This window comes from Protomyctophum bolini, assembly GCF_963924005.1.
Source record: "Protomyctophum bolini genome assembly, chromosome: 12".
NCBI lineage: Eukaryota > Metazoa > Chordata > Actinopteri > Myctophiformes > Myctophidae > Protomyctophum > Protomyctophum bolini.
The window spans coordinates 10,415,213-10,437,824 of NC_137873.1; the positions used below are offsets into that span (position 1 = coordinate 10,415,213).

General features: G+C 41.8%; 2 protein-coding genes across 2 annotated transcripts in view; both read right to left on the bottom strand.

Moving 5' to 3' along the window:
* Positions 1–3,701: 3,701 nt before the first annotated feature.
* Positions 3,702–14,626, bottom strand: sdhc (succinate dehydrogenase complex, subunit C, integral membrane protein). Its single transcript, XM_080777422.1, has 6 exons — positions 14,555–14,626; positions 11,940–12,014; positions 10,530–10,631; positions 9,412–9,473; positions 5,593–5,756; positions 3,702–4,098 (listed from the first exon to the last, which is right to left on the bottom strand). The coding sequence occupies exons 1-6, from the start codon at positions 14,569–14,571 to the stop codon at positions 3,991–3,993; spliced, it is 528 nt and encodes a 175-aa protein (XP_080633548.1). The 5' UTR covers positions 14,572–14,626; the 3' UTR covers positions 3,702–3,990.
* Positions 14,627–17,206: 2,580 nt separating this feature from the next.
* The window catches only part of atp1a2a (ATPase Na+/K+ transporting subunit alpha 2a), a 64,464-nt gene continuing 59,058 nt past the window's right edge, over positions 17,207–22,612 (bottom strand). The window contains exons 21-24 of the mRNA XM_080778781.1: positions 22,398–22,528; positions 21,837–21,938; positions 20,627–20,718; positions 17,207–17,646 (exon numbers count right to left, since the gene is read on the bottom strand). Coding sequence (XP_080634907.1) covers positions 17,618–17,646; positions 20,627–20,718; positions 21,837–21,938; positions 22,398–22,528 — 354 coding nt within the window. The 3' untranslated portion in view covers positions 17,207–17,617. The remainder of the gene's footprint in view (positions 17,647–20,626; positions 20,719–21,836; positions 21,939–22,397; positions 22,529–22,612) is intronic.

Here is a 22,612-nt window from a genome sequence, read left to right on the forward strand (position 1 = left end):
CTCCACGGCTACCGTTCACTGCAGCAAAAACAGTCTGTCTGAAAGAAGGGAGGGAGGGAGGGGGAGGGACAAGCCAGGGGAGGGAGGGGTAACGTGCGCGTGTGTATGCGTGTGTGTGTGTGGGGGGGGCGGAGGAGGAGGGTGCGTGGTGGATGGAGGGCGGGAGGGAGGGAGGAGGAGTGAGATTTTAATACGATTTGGCCCGTTGTAGCGTGGGGGATAAACAGGAGCAGAGCGGAAGCACTGTGCCAGAGAGGAGAGGACAGATAGGATGGTGATAGCGGTGTGTGATCTGAACAGAGCTGGGGTCAGCCTGAAGACTTCACATGGTGTCTGTCTGTCTGTCTGTCTGTCTGTCTGTCTGTCTGCCTGCCTGTCTGCCTGCCTGCCTGTCGCGCTCCTCCTCGCCTCCCCTGCTTATAATGCTTCTTATCAGTGACATTAGAGAGGCTATTACACCATATCTCCACACTGGAGATTGATATGGGATAGCCTATATAGCCTGTAGACTCCAAGTCCTCGGCTTATTATGGTTGGGATTCTTTCTTGGAGTCTCTTTTTAAGATAATTTAACTCTGAGGGGAGTGGGCTACAAATGTAATGAAATTGACCAGAAGTCCATCCATTTTTTATTCTGTATTTGAGCCACGAACCACATAGACTATTTGATTAGATTTAGCCTCTCAGACCCAAAACTAATATAATATGTTGCATGTATTCTTTGGATAACATTTTCTCGCTACAGCTGGGCAGGCCAAACATTGATCAAAATATAAATTATTCTTATACATTCTATAATTGTGTAGACTTTTTTTTAAGTAATAGGCCTACAGATAATTGTTTTATTTGATTACGTTTATACACTCCCAAGAGTTTACCAACTATACATTTAACTGGGACCACTATAATCCCCTCAAGGACCACTGGTTCTGGCTGAGAACCACAGGCCCCTATATTTGACATGGATAAATGAATTTCTTCTTCTTTTTCTTCTTTTGTATAGGCCCCACAGTCAGTGTGCGAGGCGTGGCCCATCGCACCCGGGCGGGCAGACTTGATGTTGGAGGGGAGCGTTCAAAATCAACAGAATTTGCCAGACCAGCCAGGGGGATTAAGGATTAGTTTGCCCGTCGGATTAAGCTGTGTGTGTGTGTGTGTGTGTGTGTGTGTGTGTGTGTGTGTGTGTGTGTGTGTGTGTGTGTGTGTGTGTGTGTGTGTGTGTGTGTGTGCGTGTCAGTGTGTGGGGTAGGCATGGGGTTAAAAATATGGCAGGGAGAGAACACCGGCACGAAAGCAGTCCACATGCAGCCCGCCACCCCGACGGCGTCAATCTGAATGACGCGGGAGGGAGGCGGGTTTGAGGGAAAAGAAAGAAAAAAAACACAGAAAAATCAATGAGGATCTTGGAGGGTGGGGGGGGGGAGGGGGGGGTAGAATCTGCGAGGGGGCTCTTCTCTTCAAGCAAAGCAAGCAGCTGCTCAGGCCTATACTGAAGTATTTTCTCACTCCCCTCTCTTAACAAAGTGAGAAATTACAAAATGCAGCATCTGGCATCATTAAACAGTTGTTGTGAGAGAGGACTGGGGATGAAACGGAGATTTTTGTGGATGCTGCGTTTAGTCAAAGCCTTGTTCCTCCTGTAGGAGATGGATGAGGACAGACAGCTGAGCTGTGAGTCCTCCATGAAAGCAGCCATGCTCATCATGATGACAAGGCTGCTGGCTGGCCGTATTGTCATGCGTTATAGGCTAATATAGCATAGCCTTATGAGTGACCAAGGTTAAAATGGCTGTTTTATAATAGCCTATAGCATCGTATAATATAGCCTCATATCAGTGCCTGGTATTAGTGTTGCAATGGGATAGCTCAGCTTTTAGGCGTTTTGCCCATTTGCAAATTGCATATTAAAAGTTTGACCTTTATATGCTGCAAACGGCTCGCTCGTGCGTTTATTGGAAATAAATAAATAATAGTCTTAATAGCCCATGCCCAACACACACTTAATGTATTGAGATTACTTGTAATTAGGCTAACTGTCATCCAAAACGAAATTTTAAGTTTAGGAAAAAATGTTTGGAAAAAACGTTTATTTAATATAAAAATTCAGGAAGATGAACTGAAATAAAACACATTACACTATAAAAGTTATACATCTAGGCTACCTATATCGTTCACTTCTGACCCATTTAGTTAGTCTAATGGTATTTATATAGGATTATCCTTTTCGTTACAAAATCCACGGCACTGCATCAGTGTCATTTCATAACCAGGTTAATTTGATCTTTCTAAAAAGCCTGCACGCCCATGCGTTTGACATCTCTGCCGGGACTCGAACCCGGAGCCTCTGGATTAGAAGTCCAGCGCGCTATTCCATTGCGCCACAGAGACTGAGGCACAAACTCGATGAAAAGCGGGTTTATATCCCTCCTCCCCGCTCCGTGGAGCATCCTCAGCATCGTGCAGCATCAGGACCACCGTTTCAATGTTGCTTCATTAGTCGGCCGGTAGGGGGTGCTGAAGCCGCATAATCATTGGTCCCCATGTGCAAATAAAGATGGCGACAGCTTTCTCTCACGTCTCTCACCTTGACTCATTACTGCACCTGCACGGGGGTTATATCCGTAGGTTAGTGTCACAGGATTGTCCCAAAATTGAATATGAATATCCCATATTGGCAGGGGTTTGACATCTGTAAGGCAGTGTTTTCACTGGTCCAACAGAACACATTTCAAACTACTGGGACACATGCAAAAGAAATCCAACCTTCAGACCCCACAAGTGTGTTCAAATAGAAAAATGTGTGTACCTGCAAACCTCAGTAAAATGATCTACTTTACAAGTAATAATAGGTCAGCATCAAAGGGGAAACTGAGGCACATTTTCCCAGACAATTTAAATTCAATTTGACACACATTTCCTCCACAAGCCATCCTGCAGCTGCTTGCTTGTTGAAAGATCAGGACCACTACTTGCCTTGATATTTTCCCATATAGCCTTGACAGTTTGAATGATCCAAACAAAGCTTTTGCAAGCAGTGTAAAAACAGCACACACTGCCTCAGCCGCCTCTCCAGAACATTTATCCTTTCCTTTTCTTTTCTACTCCCTTTAGTCATGTGCTCGCTGCCTTTTTACGTGAAGCGAGTTGGATCTGACATTTAGGCTACACATCACGGCCATTCCTCCATTCACGCTGCAGTACAAAAGCAGCTTAAGGTGCAGAGTGGAGCTCCTGTGAGGCTCGGTGGGAGGCAGGGCCTGAGGCCAGTTTGGCAGCGAGGGGCCTTGTTCAGATACACTGCGTTTACCGCCGTCTGCCCCACGCCCCCTCTCCACTTCTCCTGATGTTAAAAATGTAACCGTGGACAGAAAGGAAATAAGTGAAATATGAATGATAGGTCACACCAACAGTCACCACACTCATTCACAGTACAGCACACAGACAACATGCATGCTCGGGGCACCGAACAGAAGTGATGAATGGAAGTTGACGCCACTGCGTGGTGGGAGTAAATTATATATTAAGGAAAGTGTGCGGGAAATACACAAGCGGGTCACATTTTGCATGCACTTTAGCCCAGTGTCATCACTTTTAATGACCCTTCATGTTTCCCAGAACATAATTTCACTCAACATTCCCGGGAACACAATCGCGTTCCTTTTCTCACCACAACAGACAGAACAGCAGAACAGACACACACGTTGTGTACAATAAAACATAATCTTTTATTATTTATTATCAGGGTTGGGGCCCATACAGGCCAGAATAGAACATATAAACAACACGTCTCTGGAGAATCATTCAGCCTGATTTCTACTTAGTTGCAGTGCAGTGTTGGGTTAAGGTTGGAAAATAGACTAAATAGCTAATCTACAAGCTCTCAACGTAAGGTTGGGTATTTTCAGCACGCAACTACGTATAAATCAGTATTTCTTTCTGTGTCTTCTTCTTCTTCTCCTCCCATCTCTTTGTGGATCTCCTTTCCTCCGCTCACAGACCAAAAGCAACAGCGAAGGAAGTAATGATGGAAAGAACGATGACCGTGTAGCCGGTGCCATACACCTCAGGGATCTTGAACCCTTTGCCAATGTCCCAAAACTGTGGAAGAAGAGACAACAAGACAAGACGTATAAGTGTGCAGAACAGGGAGAGGGGAAATTAACACCAACCACCAGATAAGTGCTGCTGGCAAATGTTTGCTGCGGTTGGTAAGTTTTGCATTCCTCTAAAAACCACTTTGGCAGGATGCCAGCCTTCATTTTGGATCAGTGCTTCTCAGCGGTTGTTGCACTGGGACCTACATTTAAAAACATTGACCATGAACTCTGGACACAATGTATTAAATAACAAAAACAAAAAAAAAGCCCTTTGGGTACAGTCCTGTCAGAATGCCTTGACACCTACTTTTAGCTCCTGGTCCACTGGTGGAGGAAGTCATGCATTTAATTATTTTTTATGTTTTTCCTTTTTTATTCTTTTATTCTTTTGAGTAGCCAATTATTTCTCTCTCAAATTATACGGTACGCCAATTAATCCTCCCCACACATGTCTACATTGCGTCTGCTATTGTAACCTACTTGGCTCACCTGCCAGTGAGGAGCCCCCACTGGGAGGATGTAGAGCCTACTGCTCCCTGCCGGAAGGTAGGAGCAGCTAGCACGGTGACAAACACCACACTCCCCCTGAACAAGGCCAATTGTGTTCATAGAGAATGGACGCTCGTTTCATCTGGATGCACTGTGGTGGATTCAAACCCCTAGACTCCACGGTGGTGGACAGGTACTTTACCATCACAAGCCACTGGGACCAGTAGAGCAAAAATAAACTACTAGATACTACAGCGTCAAACAAAAGCATCAAAAGTAGATCTACAAGCTCCAAGCGTGGTGCAAAGCGGCACTTTTTATTTTTTTTCTTTAGCAACAATAAACATCAAAAAGTGCTTTAATTACATTTTCTAATTATAGCACAGTAATTATGGTTTCTAATTATAGCAAGGACCAGATTACTGAGGGAATTAGAGATTACCAGCCATGTCATCCTGGTATATTATAATAATAATGCCAGACATTAACAACTTTCAATCTAATGTCCCTATTTTTGGCATGTCATTATAGATAAATATTTCTTTTTTAAAGTCCTGAGGCAAATTCTATGAATGCCTTCTAAATCAGTTAGTTCTCACACTTTCAAGACATGCTCACGGCACGAAGTGACGCGCTGTGAGCTTGTATATCTGCTATCTTTGAATAGCTAACGCAAAATCTAAAATGACACAGACGCTTTCCCGCATTTAATGGGTCCACTGCAATGAAAATAGGGCTTAAGTGGTTAACCAAAGCTGTGTTGATTTAATACCAAAGAAAAGGGCAGTAAAACATGTTATCAAATATCAAGTAATTTACAAGATCACATGCAATTTGTGAGCCTCCTCTCCCCCTCAGACAAGGCATTCCAAAGCAACATGGACCAAGAACAACACAAGCCATCTTTAGGTGTTTGCCAGTGGCCAGAAGGGCTTTCTTCAGAGCACTGAAGAGCTCTGTGTATGTTGTTCCCAGACTGGGAAATGTGCTGTGCTGTGGTGCTCACCAGATGGCGGATGCCGTTTAAGGTGTGGTAGGAGACTGGGAAGGATATACCAAACTTGGCCAGGCCGATGAGGTAGGGCCCCACCGAGAGGGAGTGGATCAGGTCCAGATAGTACGGGTAGTTACCTGGTAGTACCAGCGCTAACATGGCAAACACTGAGATAGCTGGAGGGGGAGGGAGAGAGAATGGATAAGAGTCAATTAAGAACACTGTTTCCCAAACAGTGGCTCGGGAGCCATATATTGGGCAGCAGACCGATTTTTATGGGGCGTGAGAATTATTTTGTTACCGATATTTTGTTCTCAATTATTATTTCAAAAATATTTTGACACACTGACAACACATTTTCCATGAGTTAAACACAAATGCAAATGTTTTTTTTCAAAAATAATTCAGTAGTTTGGGTCCCCGGGAGACATTACATTTCTCTTTTGGGTCTCGAGCTGAAATGTTTGGGAACCACTGATTTAGAGAGATAGGGCAGAGGGCCTGTGCAAAGAAGAGTGTTGTTCACTGTAACATCCTGTCATCCTCAGTGTTAAGAGGAAAGTAAATTCCTATTAACACAGTAAATTCCTCTGTGTTAATGGCAAGCAAATGGACCAAGAAAGGGTCCATTTGGTTGCCTTTAACACAGAGGAATTTACTGTGTGTGTAACTGTATGAGTGAGAGAGCGAGTGACTGGATGGAAAGGAATGAGTGAGAAAAGGAGTGTACTGTGTATTTGTACAAGATGTGATAACACACACTAAACAAAATAAAGGCCTGTCTGTCTGTCTGTCTGTCTGCCTGCATATGTGTGTGTGTGTGTGTGTGTGTGTGTGTGTGCGTGTGTGCGCGCGCGCGCACACTTGCACATAACACGTTGATTGGCAGCAGCGGGTGCTGGCCTTTACTGAACCCGCAAGAAAAGAAAAAAAAAACAAGACAGCGGTTAAACTGAGCGGATTCATGTGCACTGCAGAGCCACTGAGAGAAGAGTTACGACACTCCTATAACACTGTTGTAAAAGGAAGAATATGCATAGAATATTCAATCATTTGTTGACAAAACCAATTGACTGTTGATTTTAAATGTGTTTGGGTGTGCTCAGATAGAACAAGAAGACCGAGGAGAATGCAGAAGGCACCGCTTGCCAATAGTTCCAAACACTACTGTAACAGTTCCAGAGTTGAACCTCATGCATGCGTCTAACTATAAATGCACCCAGTCTCTGTCTGTGTGTGTGTGTGTGTGTGTGTGTGTGTGTGTGTGTGTGTGTGTGTGTACTGTTGTAATCCACGTAACTTGTTAACCGTTTGTCCCACCAACTTCAAATTCGACACACGCGTTCCACCCCACCACAGGGGGTGCAGTGCCCGGTGTCGCGTCGGTCGGACCCACGGTTGTCCAGAACCACCCCAACAAGGCCTCTGGACAGAGCCCCTGCCCAGTGTCCATATATGGAGATTTGGCTCTGTTCCGACATCATTCTGACATCTGCATAGACTCCATATTTGGGCATGCTTGACAAATAATTCCATATAAGGGCATAAAAGGGACATAATATCTGGGTGGGGCATTCATTTCCAACTTGCATCGTTCCAAGTGGGCACCCGCTGTAGAGGTTCCAACGGGCACCGCTCTAGTTACATATTTTAATTTTAGAAGCATTAAAAAGTTAATTAAATTGTCAGCACTTGTGCAGATATACCCTGTATACACTTATGGTCTATATGATGGTTTGTTTAATGTCGAGTGAGAAAACAATGTTGCACATTAATCTAATCATCCCCCCTGAAAAAGATAATGTTATTTGGGGACCCTCCTGGGGGTCCCGTCCTCGTAGTTTGGGAACCAACGTGTCTTTTCCACTGTGTCCTTCAATGTCAACGCAGGCCGAGTTACATGGCGCTGTGAGCTGTCACTTTACACTGGGCCAACAAGTGGACTGGAAAGCTTTTAATCTCACCCATAATAGACGACGCTAATGCTTAACATGCAAAGAGCTTTGATCTATTGATCAGCTTTTTAGCAGTCGGTGCTCCCAATAAGAGCTTTTAGCAGTAATCGATGCCCATGTGCTAAAAAGGCCCCAAGGGAGTGGCCGGGGTCAAAAACATCTGGATTAAAGAGTGTTTTCCACATAATACATACCAGAGAGAGAGAGAGAGAGAGAACAAAATGTGTGCAATGCAAACCCCATTTAATCTGTGGTTCATCTGTGTTTACACAGACATGTGCAAATCATTATGCAAATGCCATTTCTTTAGAAGGGAACAACTGAAATTGTTCTATGAGCCTCAGTTAAATTAAAAGGCTGTTATGTATCTATCGTTATTACACAGCTTTGTTCAATGCTCAAATAAAGCATAGCAGTGGCTTGCTTTTTTTTCTGGCTCCATTGATCCAGACCACATACATTTTTCCCATAGAGATTTCCAAAAAAGAAATATTCAGGCGTCGACACTAAGGGTTGCCCACCTGCCCCTGGCAGATACAAAACTTTTGCAGGTGAAGTTTGCTTTCAAGTTGACAGACCTGGCAAGTGCTCGCTGTTCTGTACACATGGGGACCTCATGTTTTGTTTTTGTATTGTCTTGGTGTTATGTGCTCTGTGTTGTTTTTTTATGTGGGTGTTGAACAGATTGTGAAGACAAATATCCTTCGGGAAAATAAAGATTATTATTATTATTATTATAAGTGCGTCTGAGACCTTAATGTCAACCGCTGTATATCAATTATTTTAAGCCTAGAATCAAGCCATCCAGGATCCTGGTGAATCATGACCATAACATATTTGATTATGTGTAGAAGGGGGAAAAATGAATTTAATTATAGTAATCCTTTGTTTTGAGTTTTTATTGTCCACGGAATCAATTAATGTTTCATGGCGATGATTCACCAGGATCCTGGCATGAATCTAGGCTTAAATTAATCAATATATATATTTTTTGAAATCTCTGTGTCTGGAACAATGGATTTTGTGGCGCCCAGGATTTCTGAAAAATATTTATATGAGTAAGTGTAAGCCTGGAACAAAGCTCTTGGTGAATCATGACCATAAAACATTTGTCCAAAAAGAAATCCTCAAAAAATGCTTGATTCCAGGCTTTAAATAATTTATATACCGGTAAATATTTTTGGAAATCGATGGGAAAACTGGATCGATGCAACCAGAAACAGCCACTACTGTGATTGGTCACATTCTGCGGCCTGATGGTTCTGAATAGCAGACAGCTGTCCCAGGGGGTCCCCAGATAAATAAAGGATAGTGGACAGTTATAGTGCTCCGTGGTCTAATGCAGGGGATGACAAAGTGGGGTCCGGGGACCCTGAGGGGCCTATATACTGTACATCGACAAGAAAAAAATAATAATCTTGATGTTCTTTGAAAATGTTTGAATCACAACACCACAAATCTTGTACAGGGTCCTTCATTTTTCCTTGACGCATTATTATGGATCCCATCACAGTTCTAGGGAATCCCCGCTGTGAGATTGACCAGTAGTTGCTGTGATTGACAGTTTTTGCAACTATGCCTTTTAAAACCTAACCTCAGCAAAACTATGGCTAAACCTAACCTCAGTAAAACTATGGCTAAACCTAATCCTAACCTCAGAAAAACCATACCTAACCTTAATCTCAGTAAAACTATACCTAAACCTAACCTTAACCCTAAATGTATATGCCCGGGCCGGGAGCCAATCTGACATTATGCCTGGTAAGGCGGGTCTACCGTAGAACATTGGTGGGATTCATAATCACGGGTCCTTGACATGAAAGAGTTGGAGAACCACTGATCCATCCACATCAATGTAAGAAAAGTGTCTCGTTACCTCCACTCAACGCAACGCCTGTTCCTCTGTGTCCCACAGACATTATCATGGGGATGGACCACCTGGAAACCAGAATGGAATTATGAAACCATGTTTTCACTATCCGTCTACTACAATTTTACACAAAACTGTTAATTTAATCTTTTCCCCTTTGGTTTGCACTACCTTTCAGGTAATAATAGTGTCCCTGGTTGGGGGTGTCAGGAGCATTTTAATAAGCAGTGGATGTACAGCACTAAGTGGTTATTACACGGTGCACCCAAAGGCATATCAATTAGAGATAGTCAGTTATTTGGAGGACGGGTTGCCACCCATTACATAAACCTGAAAACTAGGGAAAAATTGGTTTTCTGACTTCAATTATTACAGTATATAGTCCAGGGGAAAATAATGTTTCATTTTATAATGTCATTGGGGCTATAAAATTGTAATTATAAAGAAATTAAGAAAGCAAATAATATTCACGAAAAACCTCCATCAGTGACTCAGTGGTATAGAGAAATCTATAGAGTACTTCCAATGGAAAGGCTCAGTGCCAAATTAAAAGAGAGAGAAAATAACTTTATGAATATATGGCAGCCTCTGATAGATTATTTGCCCAGGGATCTATCTACGGTGATTTACAAAGGAAGTGATTCAGTGGATTGGAGAGCCCCAGCTGTAAGCTGTTGCCTTTTGATGCCCATGTGTGTTGTGTTATCCTGTGTATGTATATGTGTGTGTGTATATATATATATATTATATATATATATATATATATTCTTTCCTAATGAATACTGACTGTATTGTGTACGGTTTTTTCTTGTTTCTGTGCTTTTTGGTTTTTTTGTCTGTTTTATTGTATTGTGCTTATAATTTATACCTTTCATGATTCATCTACTGTATTTGAAAAAAGAAAGCAAATTATTTTATCCGTTTAACCACTTAGAACACTGTACTTTGTTGTACATCAAATAGTGAATATGTACAAGCTTGACAAATGTTTGTCTAGACTATTTTCACCCATTATGAATATGAACACCAGGGTTCATGTGCTTAATAATAGCTGCACGATTAATTTAAATAAATATTTGATTAGTTAAACACTAATAGCCGAGTCTATGGACTGGAACGCGTACCTGTAGATGGTGAGATGAGGTGACATGGGTCTGTTTAGTCTTGTGTTTTTGGCCCAGAACTTGTTCATCTCGTCCTTTGCTGTGGTTCCCATTGGGGCGGCACTGTGGCACAGAGAGAGGCAAGGGTTAAGTCTAGTAGGATCTTATTTGTTTTGGCCATATATCCTGTGACTGACACACACACACACACACACACACACACACACACACTTTCCATCTTGTAACTAAACTCGGCTGAGAGACTAGATGGCCTTGTCTGTGTTTTTAAATGATGTGCAGCTATGAATGATGCGTGCCATCTCCACCACCGTCCGAGGTTACTGCTGGACAGCACGAGATCGCCTGCAGGTTCACCAGCAACGCGGTTATCTTTTATGAGCTTCAGTTTACAAACACCGTTGGCATTTATCAAACATAAATCATTGCCGTCAGGCAGAAACCTCTTATCTCCATATTTTAACTATTTGTTTTACATTTTTTATGCCCTACTTGATCATACTGCTCCTTTGGCTACTTTTGAATCCTGAAAAGTAACAGTTCTGGACATATGAAGTATCCACCCGACAGAGACGAAATACCCACTCACACTTTTGTCAAGCACAAAGTCACAGAACACAGAGAGATGCACATCAAAGTAACATTACTGTCATTTAGTGACAGTAAATTTGGAGAGAACACAAGTTTTGCCTAATTCCTCTCCTCACAATTTACTCTCTACGTTTGTCTTCATGTCATGACCATAGGGAGGATACCGTAGTTCCAATAATCTTCTCATTGATTGTTGTACACATTAAAGATGGAGTGTCGTGATTTCCCCCCCCCCTAGAACACGATCAGGTACTATGGAAGATGTTTTTCAAAAAACGAGTGTTAAAGGGTTAGTTCAGATTTTTAATTTCTGCTGTAGGAAAAACCATTAATATAGTGATTGCAAAGGTTTAATTGATTGCCCGAGTCCCGTGGTGGGAGTTCTGGTCTGGTTTTGGTGAATATTAATGGCATGCATTTCCTACAGGTTTATGTCCAAAAATGTCAACTAACTCTTTAAAATGATGGGCCACACCCACCAGTTCATTAAGTATACCTGCTTTTCAAGTTGGCACCAGTGGTGCCAAGGTGCTGCACCACCCACCTGAACTTAAGCCTAGCCCACAGCTGCTGTTGTATGATAATGGGGGAGAGTTAGGGGAGGGGATGATTTCATCATGTTACTTAAGTGGTCTATTTTGATTGGGCCTTTTGACTCAAAGGCTTTCAGCTTTCAGGAAGAAACCAAAAATACACATGGAAGACATATTCAAATATTAACCACACCTGGGGGGGTCAACAATCTCGGCACTCCATCTTTAAAAACTGTTTTGACACAAGGGAAGGCGTAATAGCAGCCAGAAGCTAATACCAAATACTTACTGTCTGCTGTAAATTACACAGAAATTAGGCCTGTATTGAGGCCTGGCGAGAGACAGACCCTGGCGGGTCAACGTCCTGCAAAACAGAAAGAAATATGTCAGTATGAGGATCAAGTTCAAATCCAGCTCAGGACCACTGCAGTGCATCCCTGGTCCCCCCCAACCCATATCATCCTCATTAAGATTAAAACCTATTTTCCAAGAGGCAGCATTATTACAATAGACAAACAAAACATAACAATTCATCACACACACAATGCACAATGCATTGTATTTTTGTGTTTCCATTACTTCTACATACACCTGTAGCTCTTTGTCATTCTAGCCTCTCAATCAAGCACGGATTGAGGCTATAATACAATTCAAAAACAGAAAGGATTCATTTCAGTCAAGGAATTATCTTCCATGAGCCTTTGTGGTGTGAACAACTACTAGAGGTCATTGCAGCAACATTTCACAGCAGGTTGTTTATGTTCTGACTTATTATCAGTGACACAAACACTGATAGCAGTATTGTCTGATAGCAGAAAGCAGGCTGATATGCCAGTGAACTAGCTCACGCTATGACAGAAACACCTAGGGGATCTTTTTCTTTGTTTACCTTCTTCCAGTACTCAAGATCAGATTTTGTCTTTCTTGGGAAGATTAATCCACACAGGATTGAACCTCTTGTACTTTATGCCCCTTTATTCAGTATGTCACATGTTGTCGACCTGATCATAATTTGAAGAGAGCACTTAACAGGTGGCTGCAATTCAAAACTGGCCCCAGGAAACCGTCAAAGCAAGCAAATAGACTTTGTGTGTGTTTAAATCATCTTAGTCCCCGTTCAAAAATGAAATAAATATTTTTAACTCTTGGTGTGTGCGACCCACTACCGTTATTTATTTAATCATCTTAGCCGACATTGTATTAAAGTGGATTTTTCTGAAAACTGTTAGTAAAGATCAATCAATGAATGAAAAAAAAGAAAGGGAAAAAAGAAAGAGAAACCTCAAATGCTAGTTATGCCACAAAACAGTGGTGACTTAAAACACTGAAGCCCTATTCAAAATATAGATATATTCCTTAGAGGAAATGACTCAATGGCTGCGGTTACATGAGGGGTTTTTCATTCAGAATGAAAACTTCAAAATTAATTAATTCAGAAGTAAGTTTTTTGCTGCGTGTTTACATGGGAAATGGTCATTCCGAATGAGTGTTTACATGGACAATACTTTTAAATCCCATTATTTCATTCCACATCAGGTTTGGGGCTGGGAAGACTTCTGATTGGATAGGGGGCGGGGCGGATATGTTTACGTCCAGTGTTGGAAAGTAAATAAGTACATTTACTTTAGGTATTTCTATTTTACTTGAGTATTTCCAATTTCCAATACTTTTACTTCTACTCCACTACATTTCAGGTAAAACTAAATAATAATAAAAAAACACATTTATGCCATATTACTTTATATTTTATGTATCCTGTAGCCTATGAGAGGTTGCTCTCAGAGATGTGAAATTAAACACGTCTAGTTTCTTATAATTAATCGCAAAACAAGGGCATAATATAGCCATACCAATTACATGGAAACAAGCATGCACAGAAAGACCAGAATGAACTTCAATCTGAATGAGTGTTTACATGAGTCACAATTGTTTCAATAGGATTTAAAAATGGAATAAACCGGTCAGTTACATCAGATCTAAGTTTAAATCAGATTGGCCATTTTCATTCCGATTCAAGTTTTTGTAGGTGTTTACATGACAACTTTTAATAGGATTTAACTTTTATTCTGAATGAAAAGGGGATTTAACAGTCCATGTAAACGTAACGTATGAGTCAACTAAGGTCAGTGAACTGGAGAGGAAAAGTTCAGCGCCTGGTTGACTTTCTTCTGACCCCTGGAGGGAGTCTGAGACACTACCACCATCTAATGACAAACAATTAACATACTGCATGTAACAAAGTAAACAAACAAACCAGTGCAACTGTATCTAACGTATCACCATCCATTAACCATTTGTACCCATTACAAAAAGAACAGATCTACAAGTTTACAAAGCGTTGCATTGAGACACATTGCCAGCCTGAAGATCTGCTCTTGTCACTATTTTACCAAGTTTTGATACATGTTTTGTTAGTTTTGTAGTTTAATTTAAACAGACAAGTATAGGCTAGGCTAAGCATCCAGTCAATGAATGCTGATCGAATAGGTACGTTACATTCTCTATTATTATTCCGTTAGGATCGGTGACAACCGCACGGTCCGCACCCAGTGAACTGCAACGCTATGGTTCATCACGTTTTAATAACATGATCAGATTATGAGTTTTTATTAATGACGCATTTCACACGACACAGACACATAGATAGCTCCCTAGCCCTGAAACATGACTGCCATGAATACGAGAGTCATGAACCATGAATAATAGCTCCCTAGCTCCGTTAGCATTGTTAGCATATCTGCTACGGGGGTGAGGCGAAACGGCACTATGTTCTGAGAACCGTTGTCGTTTAGTAGCTCATCACTTTGTCACACACGTCCCTGTTTTGTTACGTTCTAACTGCAGCAGACAGCCGACAAACGAAGCTTTACTCAGTAGAAGGAACTGTAGCAAAGATGTACTGACCTTAGCAGCAACGCCATGTCCGACAATCACAACAACTGGCAGCAGGACGTGACGTCACTGGATGTTGTGGTGTCACTGGTGTGCGAAAATAGACGCCATGTTGAGAAGGTCAAAGACCTTCTGTTATTGATTGATTGATTGATTGATTGATTGAAATATTTATTAACAGTTTGTAGAATTACAGTACATTTTAAGTACAAACTCAATACAGAGACTGTTAACTGTGAGTGGACGACCCAATTAAGCATTACACTTGTTTACAACAGGGTCCACATTGTTCAATTCATCAAAACATTTAGAGACATACAAATAGACACTTCTATGTAGTTAAAGAACAGAACAGGAATTCATCATGTAGGAAGCAAAAAGGGAAAGGACATATACAGTGAGGGGAAAAAGTGAAGTCTTGTGAAATAAAGTAAAGACATAATATTATAATAATAAAATATTGAAATATGTATTTCTATAAAACATAAACCAATTCTGATAAGGTGAAAAATATCAATGATTATTATGTAATTCCCAGGGAAAAGAGTGAGAAAAAAAGTTATGAATGAGCTTTAACTATATAGGGTATATCGGAAGCGATGCAAAAAAGAAAGAAAGAAAACAACAATTAATGACCAGACAAAATTGGAACTAAAACACCAAGTCCATAATTTATTCTGACCCCTCCCCGAAAAGGCCTATCTGCCCTGACCCCTTATCTATTTTATACATATTATGGATAATTAGTATCTACTTAAGACTCGTCTCAACTGCTCATCATGTGAATTATTAAATTATCTCATCTCATCAACTATCTCCTGACTGGATAGAAACAAATTCAATTATTCAGTTTTTATAGATTTCTTCCACATGGAATCAAATACTACATCTCCAGCAGTGGAAAATCCAGTAGGCTATCCCCACCCTTCTCCCTTTACCCACCTTTCATCATCCCACCCCTTCCTCCTTCCACCAGCCTATTATTTGAGCAACAGCTGCAACACATCTATTACATCATTAAGTCAGAAAATCTTTCAGATCTGATCTTTCAGATCTGATATAAAATGTGTCTATAGTGAAATTGTGCCTGTTGAGTATGGTTAATTATTCTAGCTGAAAACCATTCCAGATAACTAAAGCAATATCGAAAAAGTTACCACAGCCAGTAGCCAGTAGCTACTCTAAATTATTATTGTACTCTAAAGTTACAACCATTGACAGCTCATACATCCAAGTACAGAACAGTCCTATAGCTATTTGATCGTATTAAACACCGTTAAACTCACCATCAACATTGCAGCTGTACGGTAAGCTGTACGAATTATTTGTTTCATAAATATCCACCCTACACATGTTATGAGCAACCTTCTGTCAGTAAATTCTGTGCAGGTGATTATTTTTGAGTATATATATATATATATATATATATATATATATATATATATATATATATATATATATTATATATATATATATATATATATATTATATAATATAATATATATTTTGGAGTTTGGAAGCATTCGTTTGCTAAGTCCTACCAGCCAAACTTTGTGGGACTTTTCAGTAAGGGACAATTTAGAGTCATCATTTAAAAGATGTACAAACGGGTCGACTGGCAGTTGTACTTTCATTGGGTCCGTTACAGTCGGTAGGCTATAACCTTTACTCAGAACTCCAAAATCCCAGGACACAAACAAGCTCAAGGTTTCTGTGGGCCGCGGTACAGAATGTGCAATACGGGTCAGGTGCCATATTGCCAATCCTGTATTCGATACCCAATTCTGGGTGTTACATAATCATGCTCCATGACAAAACTTGACTAAATTGATGATTTGGATTTTTCGATGCACCAGAAATATTGTCCCAAATAGGGATGGGACGATATGAAAATTATATATGTCGTCACGATTAGCCTACTGTGGCAAAAAATATTGTGATTAACAATATTATCGCAGTAATACAAATATACTTAAAACTTAAAATGGCACTTTTGTTAACCACTTGAACACAGTTGCAACACGTTGTGAGCTTGTAGATCTGCTATTTTTGGCAAAACGATTTGTGTAGAGTGCCCAAATGCACTCTCTTTTTTCTCTTCAAGTCAGTTTTATCAGATATAGAGCATCCCAGTTTAATTAGCACCAAATATTTTATTTCCCTATTCCAAGCTTGCATTCCTGCCGAGGGCATGTTCTTCTGAGAGTTGGAATGATCATACGTATGCCATGTAGTGTTGCACTATAGTCTAGGACTAGGAGCAGTGGAGCACTCTGTGTGGAACCAGCTCAGAATGGGATGGTCTTTTAGCTCTGATCCCAGGCTTTAGTTTAAGCAGATCTCACTCTGAAGTATAAAATAAAAGGACAGACCATTTAATGCTAGGCTGTTTACCACTGATTGGCTAAAATTGGTATCCCAATAAGAAAGTGTACAAAAAATCTGGAGACGTGTGGAGTAGAGAGCTGTTACATTTCTGAAATAACAATAAAATACGGTAGAACGAAATGGATGGATTTACCCACGACTCATAAAATGTTTGTGACCCATAAATGGGTCCCGACCCTCTGTTTGTGAACCAGCACACTACTAGACTACTGTGTGCAATATGAAGAAGATTACCCACAATATTAATGCATATGAATGGAAACAATGACCTTGGGCTGCACTGGAATACATTTTATTTGGTGCATTCCATTATAGGCAAACAATACATGCAATGCATACAGCACAGCTTTCATCATGTTCGCAACAGGCACAACAGTGAGGCCCGCATGTCTACTGCAAGACAAGTCGTCTGGAAAAGATATACTCAAAGCAAACACAAGCCTATTTCAGCATTATTTTTATGATAATCTGATATGGGAACTCATCCATGCAATATTTTAATTGACAGGATATACAGACGACGCATGCACGAACGCACGGACGCACGCACGCACACACACACACACACGCACGCATGTGCACGCATGCACGGGTCGCACGCACACACACACAAACTTGCACTCTCTCTCTCTCTCTCTCATTGCGCACGCCAGACAAGACAAAATTCAAGCTGACGTTCCTTGAACTTTAATAATATGTCTCCTGTTCCACCCAACCTGGAAGAGAAGAGAGGGGGCATTTCAGTCAAGAGAGCAAAATGACAGAGGAACGAACGCATCCTCCTAACATTCCTTTCATACGGGTCCATTTGTATTCATATCACGCGCCTCCCTTTGTTTCTGTACATTTCCAAATGAATCCCCCTTAGAGCTTTGCGTATAGCTCTGATCATCCGGCTGTGACACACAGATTAACAGAAATGATTAACTGTCACGATAAATTGCATTTTGTGTCTGCGGTGCACCTCGGCCCTCGTCAAAACCGCCTCGCGCTGCGTGGTTTGCGAGGAACGGCAAGGGCCCTTTGAGTCCCTATCGCGTGTGTGATCTGCGGGGCTCATCTCAAAAAGTCTCTGACAGCCTCCTTTAATTTCCTCTTCTCCTCGTCTGAGATTGGCGCTCTCATTTGAATCAGACTGACGGCTTCCTGAGTGACATATGTTTCTATGCCATGACTCTAGCTGTCTATAAGAGGGTGTGTGTGTGTGTGTGTGTGTGTGTGTGTGTGTGTGTGTGTGTGTGTGTGTGTGTGTGTGACTGTGTGTGTGTGATGTGTGTTTGTCTGGGGATAATCTGGCAAACCACTGGACCGATTAAGAACATCACATTTCCTTGTGCACACGACCAGTAGTTTTTCTTTTTGTTTATTTAAATAACCATTTTATTATCTAAAAGATCGTGTTCAAGGCATCTCTGCCTACGTACGTTTTGTTGGTGAAGTGGAGATACGGAAAAGATAAGATATAGGAGTGAGACAGCGCCATATCAAAATAGAGGTCATGGCCTAGAACACACAGTCAAATCCTTCATTTAAATGTCCATTTATCCCTGACATGTGTCTCAGAGTTAAAATGAACTGTGAGGATTTCACTGTGAAGGATGCCAATGAATGCACAATTGGGTCTGCACTAGCCCACGTCTGCACTAACTGGCCTCTTTAATCTCATTGCTAGTGATTACATGCATTGACTGGGAGAGCCAATAGTTTGACAGCTGCCCTTTGGAGACGATGGGAGATATAATGCACGTGTTCATCATGCTATAAGACGCTCTAAATGAGAATTGATGTGTAAACCACGTTAGTCACCAGTGACTGTTCGCACAGAGCTGTCCATTATGCACTATATCAATCTGACTCTACATGCAGAGGCAGGAACGCTCAGAGGGAGACTGTGAATCGAAAACACAGGAGAGAGAAGCTTCTGGCAGGGTGCAGTTCCAGTTTAGATAATAAAGGTGCAGGACTTGCCGGTTTGGGTGTGGGGAATCAGAATCATTTAGCCATCCATTCCACATGATAAGTTTATTCTTCTTTTTTCAATAGCTTTAGCCCCACGAGCGGGAATCTAAGCATTGCAAGGTGGTCTGTCAAGTCGGTCAGTTCAGACCACTTTGGATTGGTGGGGTGCAAGTCTCTAGAGATTGCTTATACTTTACGTTGTATAACGAATAGTGTAAATAGATAATGTATACAAGGCAAGCAAGCTACTGTATCTACGATGAATTACTACATATTTGGAAAAGGTTTCATCGAACTGCCATTATAAAATTAGTTTTAACAAAATATAAAACATATGTGGGGGGAAAACTGTGATTACCCCCCCAAACAAACAAAGAGACAGGATCTAAAACATAACCTCCCACCTTGCCTTCCACCTAGAATTTATATAATTAAAATAAAATATAGAATACATATCAGGTAACGGAGCTAAAATAAAACAGTGAAAACAAAACAAATGTGCTTTTAGTGGGGATTTAAAAGATGTCATGATGCTTTTGTGAAATCCTCAAGGAGGGTGTTCCAAAGCCCTGGTGCCTGGGCTCAGTGGGCTGCAGAGGCCACATCACCCGCCCTATCTGAAGATCTGAGGCTCATAAGGGACTGAAATTATCTCAAATGTAGGAGCCTGGCCCTGGAAGGCAACCAGCCAGTGCAGAGAAGCAAAGATGGCTTGGCTGGAATATGATTGCGTTTCTTTAGAACTGCAGTCTGGTCGCTGCATTTCAACAACAGCTGGAGATAGCTTCTTTTTCTTTTAGAGTACAGAGATTTACTGTACAGTATCCTAAGAATTATAGAATAAAAGCGTGGGTGACCTTTTCAAGGTTTTCAAAGGCTTACAAAAACACTCACGCACGCACGCACGCACGCACACGCGTGAGTTTCACAATGTTCCTCAGCTGGAGAAAATACTGTATGATTGCACAACCCTTGTGACTTGGCCATCGAGGGAGAGGTCGGACTCACAAATCACGTCATGTTGAAAGTTTTACCATGTTTGCTATGGGAACTAACCTCGCCTATTAAAATGCTGACCCCACGGTTGCAGCCACAACCCCCCAATCATAAAACAATGGCAACACAAGCTGAATGAGGTGTTCATTATCGAAAAGGTCACAGATAAAATACAGCTGGAAATGGACAATTTTATGGATATGGTCACCATGGATATTAGCTTATGAGTTTATTAGCTTAATCATGTATTTATTGTTTGTTTATTTTCTTTAGTAATATCATGGTTGTTTTTCTTTCTTCGTGTTTTTATGTGTAACTATTCCATAAAATTCATACATAAAAGAAAACGCTGAGATTTTTATGTATTTATTTGAGATATTATTAATTGTAGGGCACAAATAAAAGGATCCCCAAAAATGCTGATCAGACAATCTCTGTGTGGCGTCGCATTAACAGTCGAGTCATGTCTTGTCACTGCCGGCGTAACCTTTGTGTTATCTGTCATCTTTGTTTTGTCCCTCTACTCTGAGAATAACATGACACCCAGGTGTGTCGTTCGTTGCCCCCCATGTTGTTTTGTTTGGTTATTGTGTTTTTTTTTCAAAAACGGTTTCCGACTTGCTGTGAAAGGTGTTAAAGGGCTTTAGTTTTTTTTGGGTCGTAGGCAATTGAGCAGAAAATGAAGGTCGTGCTCCCTTTTAGTTCTGGGGCACATTCTCTGTCAGACACTCGTGTACCTACCTCCAGGGTTCCTCCTCAGGATCCATTTACGGATCTCGTCATAGATGAAGATGAGCAGGCTGTATGGCAGGGCACAGAACCACCATGAGATCCTATGAGAGAGAGAGAGAGAGAGAGAGAGAGAAGCGTATTGGGGACGGAGGGCAGATAGATAAGCTGGGAGTCACTCACAGATAATGTCAAAACGGTTAAATCCATTGCAGATGTCAGAACCCGTATTCTCTGCACTAATCCCCCCGCAGCTGTTTTTGAATATTGGGGGATAACAATGCAGCCTTTGAGAGGCAGGCAGGCTTCGTTTACAAGGAAGGAATGGTGGGGAAAAGAGGGGAAGAAGACCTAAATAGAAATGGGAATGAAAGGAGTTGCTGGAGATGGAATTGAGGGTTTCTCAAAGTGGGTAGCCGTGGCACCCCTGGGTGCCTTATGCAATACTTTCAGAATACTTTGATAATATTTGTAATTCATCAATATCACTTCAGTTTGACCCACTTAGAATCTCTATACTTGAGTTGCACTGTACTTGGTGCATTCTTTTTCAGCCTATACAGTACACCAACTTGCTTCACCAATAACAGCAGACTCTGAGCTTGTAGATTATTACTATTTTTGGTGAACGTTCCTCGCAGTATAGGCCAGGGATGCTGGCGTTCAAGCAGTTACTGTATATATACTGCATCTTAGGGGGAAAGATTTACATAATAATATGACATAAATGTAAGGTGCTATAAAATAACAATGTAATTCAGAGGTGCCGCCGCGCATGAAAAGGTTATTTACAGGGGTGAGCTGAGTCAAAAATGTTTGAGAACCACTGCTGTACTGCACTGTAAATGAGAATGAAAGGATGTGTACAGAAAGACAGAGGGAAAGACAGAACACAACGCAGGAGAGTGAAGTCTCAAACCAAACCGTTTCTAGAGTGGCAGGTGAGCACACAGAGGAAGGAGCTTGTGAAGAACAGATAAGATATATCGGAGATAGTTAATGCCAGCACGGGCGCTTTCTCGAATACTGAGGACGGAGATTAATGGCACATCTGAGATATGCGAGCAGACTTTATGCGAGCGTAGAGTGACGGCTTAATAGCAGCCTGTTAGATCTTTAAGAGAGGCTACTTTTTGGTCGGGTGAAGCCGGTGTGTGTGTGTGTGTGTGTGTGGGGGGGGGGGGGGTGGTTGGGGTGGCATGTGGAGTGAGTGCATGCGTACTTGAGGGGGTACATGCGCAGGGCGACATCCATGCCAGGGCAGTAGGACAGGAAGGCAGCCAAGGCCGTCTCGGCGAAGAGGCCGAAGATCAGGATCCTATTCCTGGAGCACAAAAAAGATAAAAGAGACGAGATGAGTCCTGGTTTGGTGCGAAGACAGCGACTCTTTCCACACCTCTTCATCCTACAGCCAGATTTACACTTAGCTGCCTGTCTGTCGGCGCACACCGTAAACAGCCGATCTACAAGCTCGTACCAGGAGTCACAGGACGCACTGTGAGCTTGTTAATTGGCTATTTTCGGTATCAATCAATCAGGGTTTCAGATATACAAGCTCTCAACTGCTATTTTTGATTTATTTCTTCTTTCGCCTGCCTCTCTCCCTCTCTCATTCTTTCCCCCATGCCTTCATGCCTCCTGCTTTCTCTCACCTTCAGCCCTTGTCCCCGCCCTCTTTCTCTCTCTCTCTCCCTCTCTCTCTCTCCCTCTCTCTCCCACTCTCTCTCTCCCTCTCTCTCTCTCCCTCTCTCCCACTCTCTCTCCCTCTCTCCCACTCTCTCACTTCATGCCCTGCTGGAAGACAGAGTTCCTCCGAGTCTTGCAGATGACCAGGTCAGCCCATTGGACGATGACGATGCTGGTGAAGAAGGAGGTGTGGCAAGTGAACTCGATGATCTTCCTCTGCTCATAGGTCTGCCGGGGACATACACCAGCACACACACACACACACACACACACACACACACACACACACACACACACACACACACACACACA

Excerpts from the sequence above, each read along its gene's own strand:
- sdhc (XM_080777422.1), bottom strand. Across the intron at positions 10,632-11,939 it reads TGTGTAATTTACAGCAGACA|TGCCGCCCCAATGGGAACCA; the intron begins GTAAGTATTTGG and ends TCTGTGCCACAG. Across the intron at positions 9,474-10,529 it reads CCTCATCTCACCATCTACAG|GTGGTCCATCCCCATGATAA; the intron begins GTACGCGTTCCA and ends TCTGGTTTCCAG.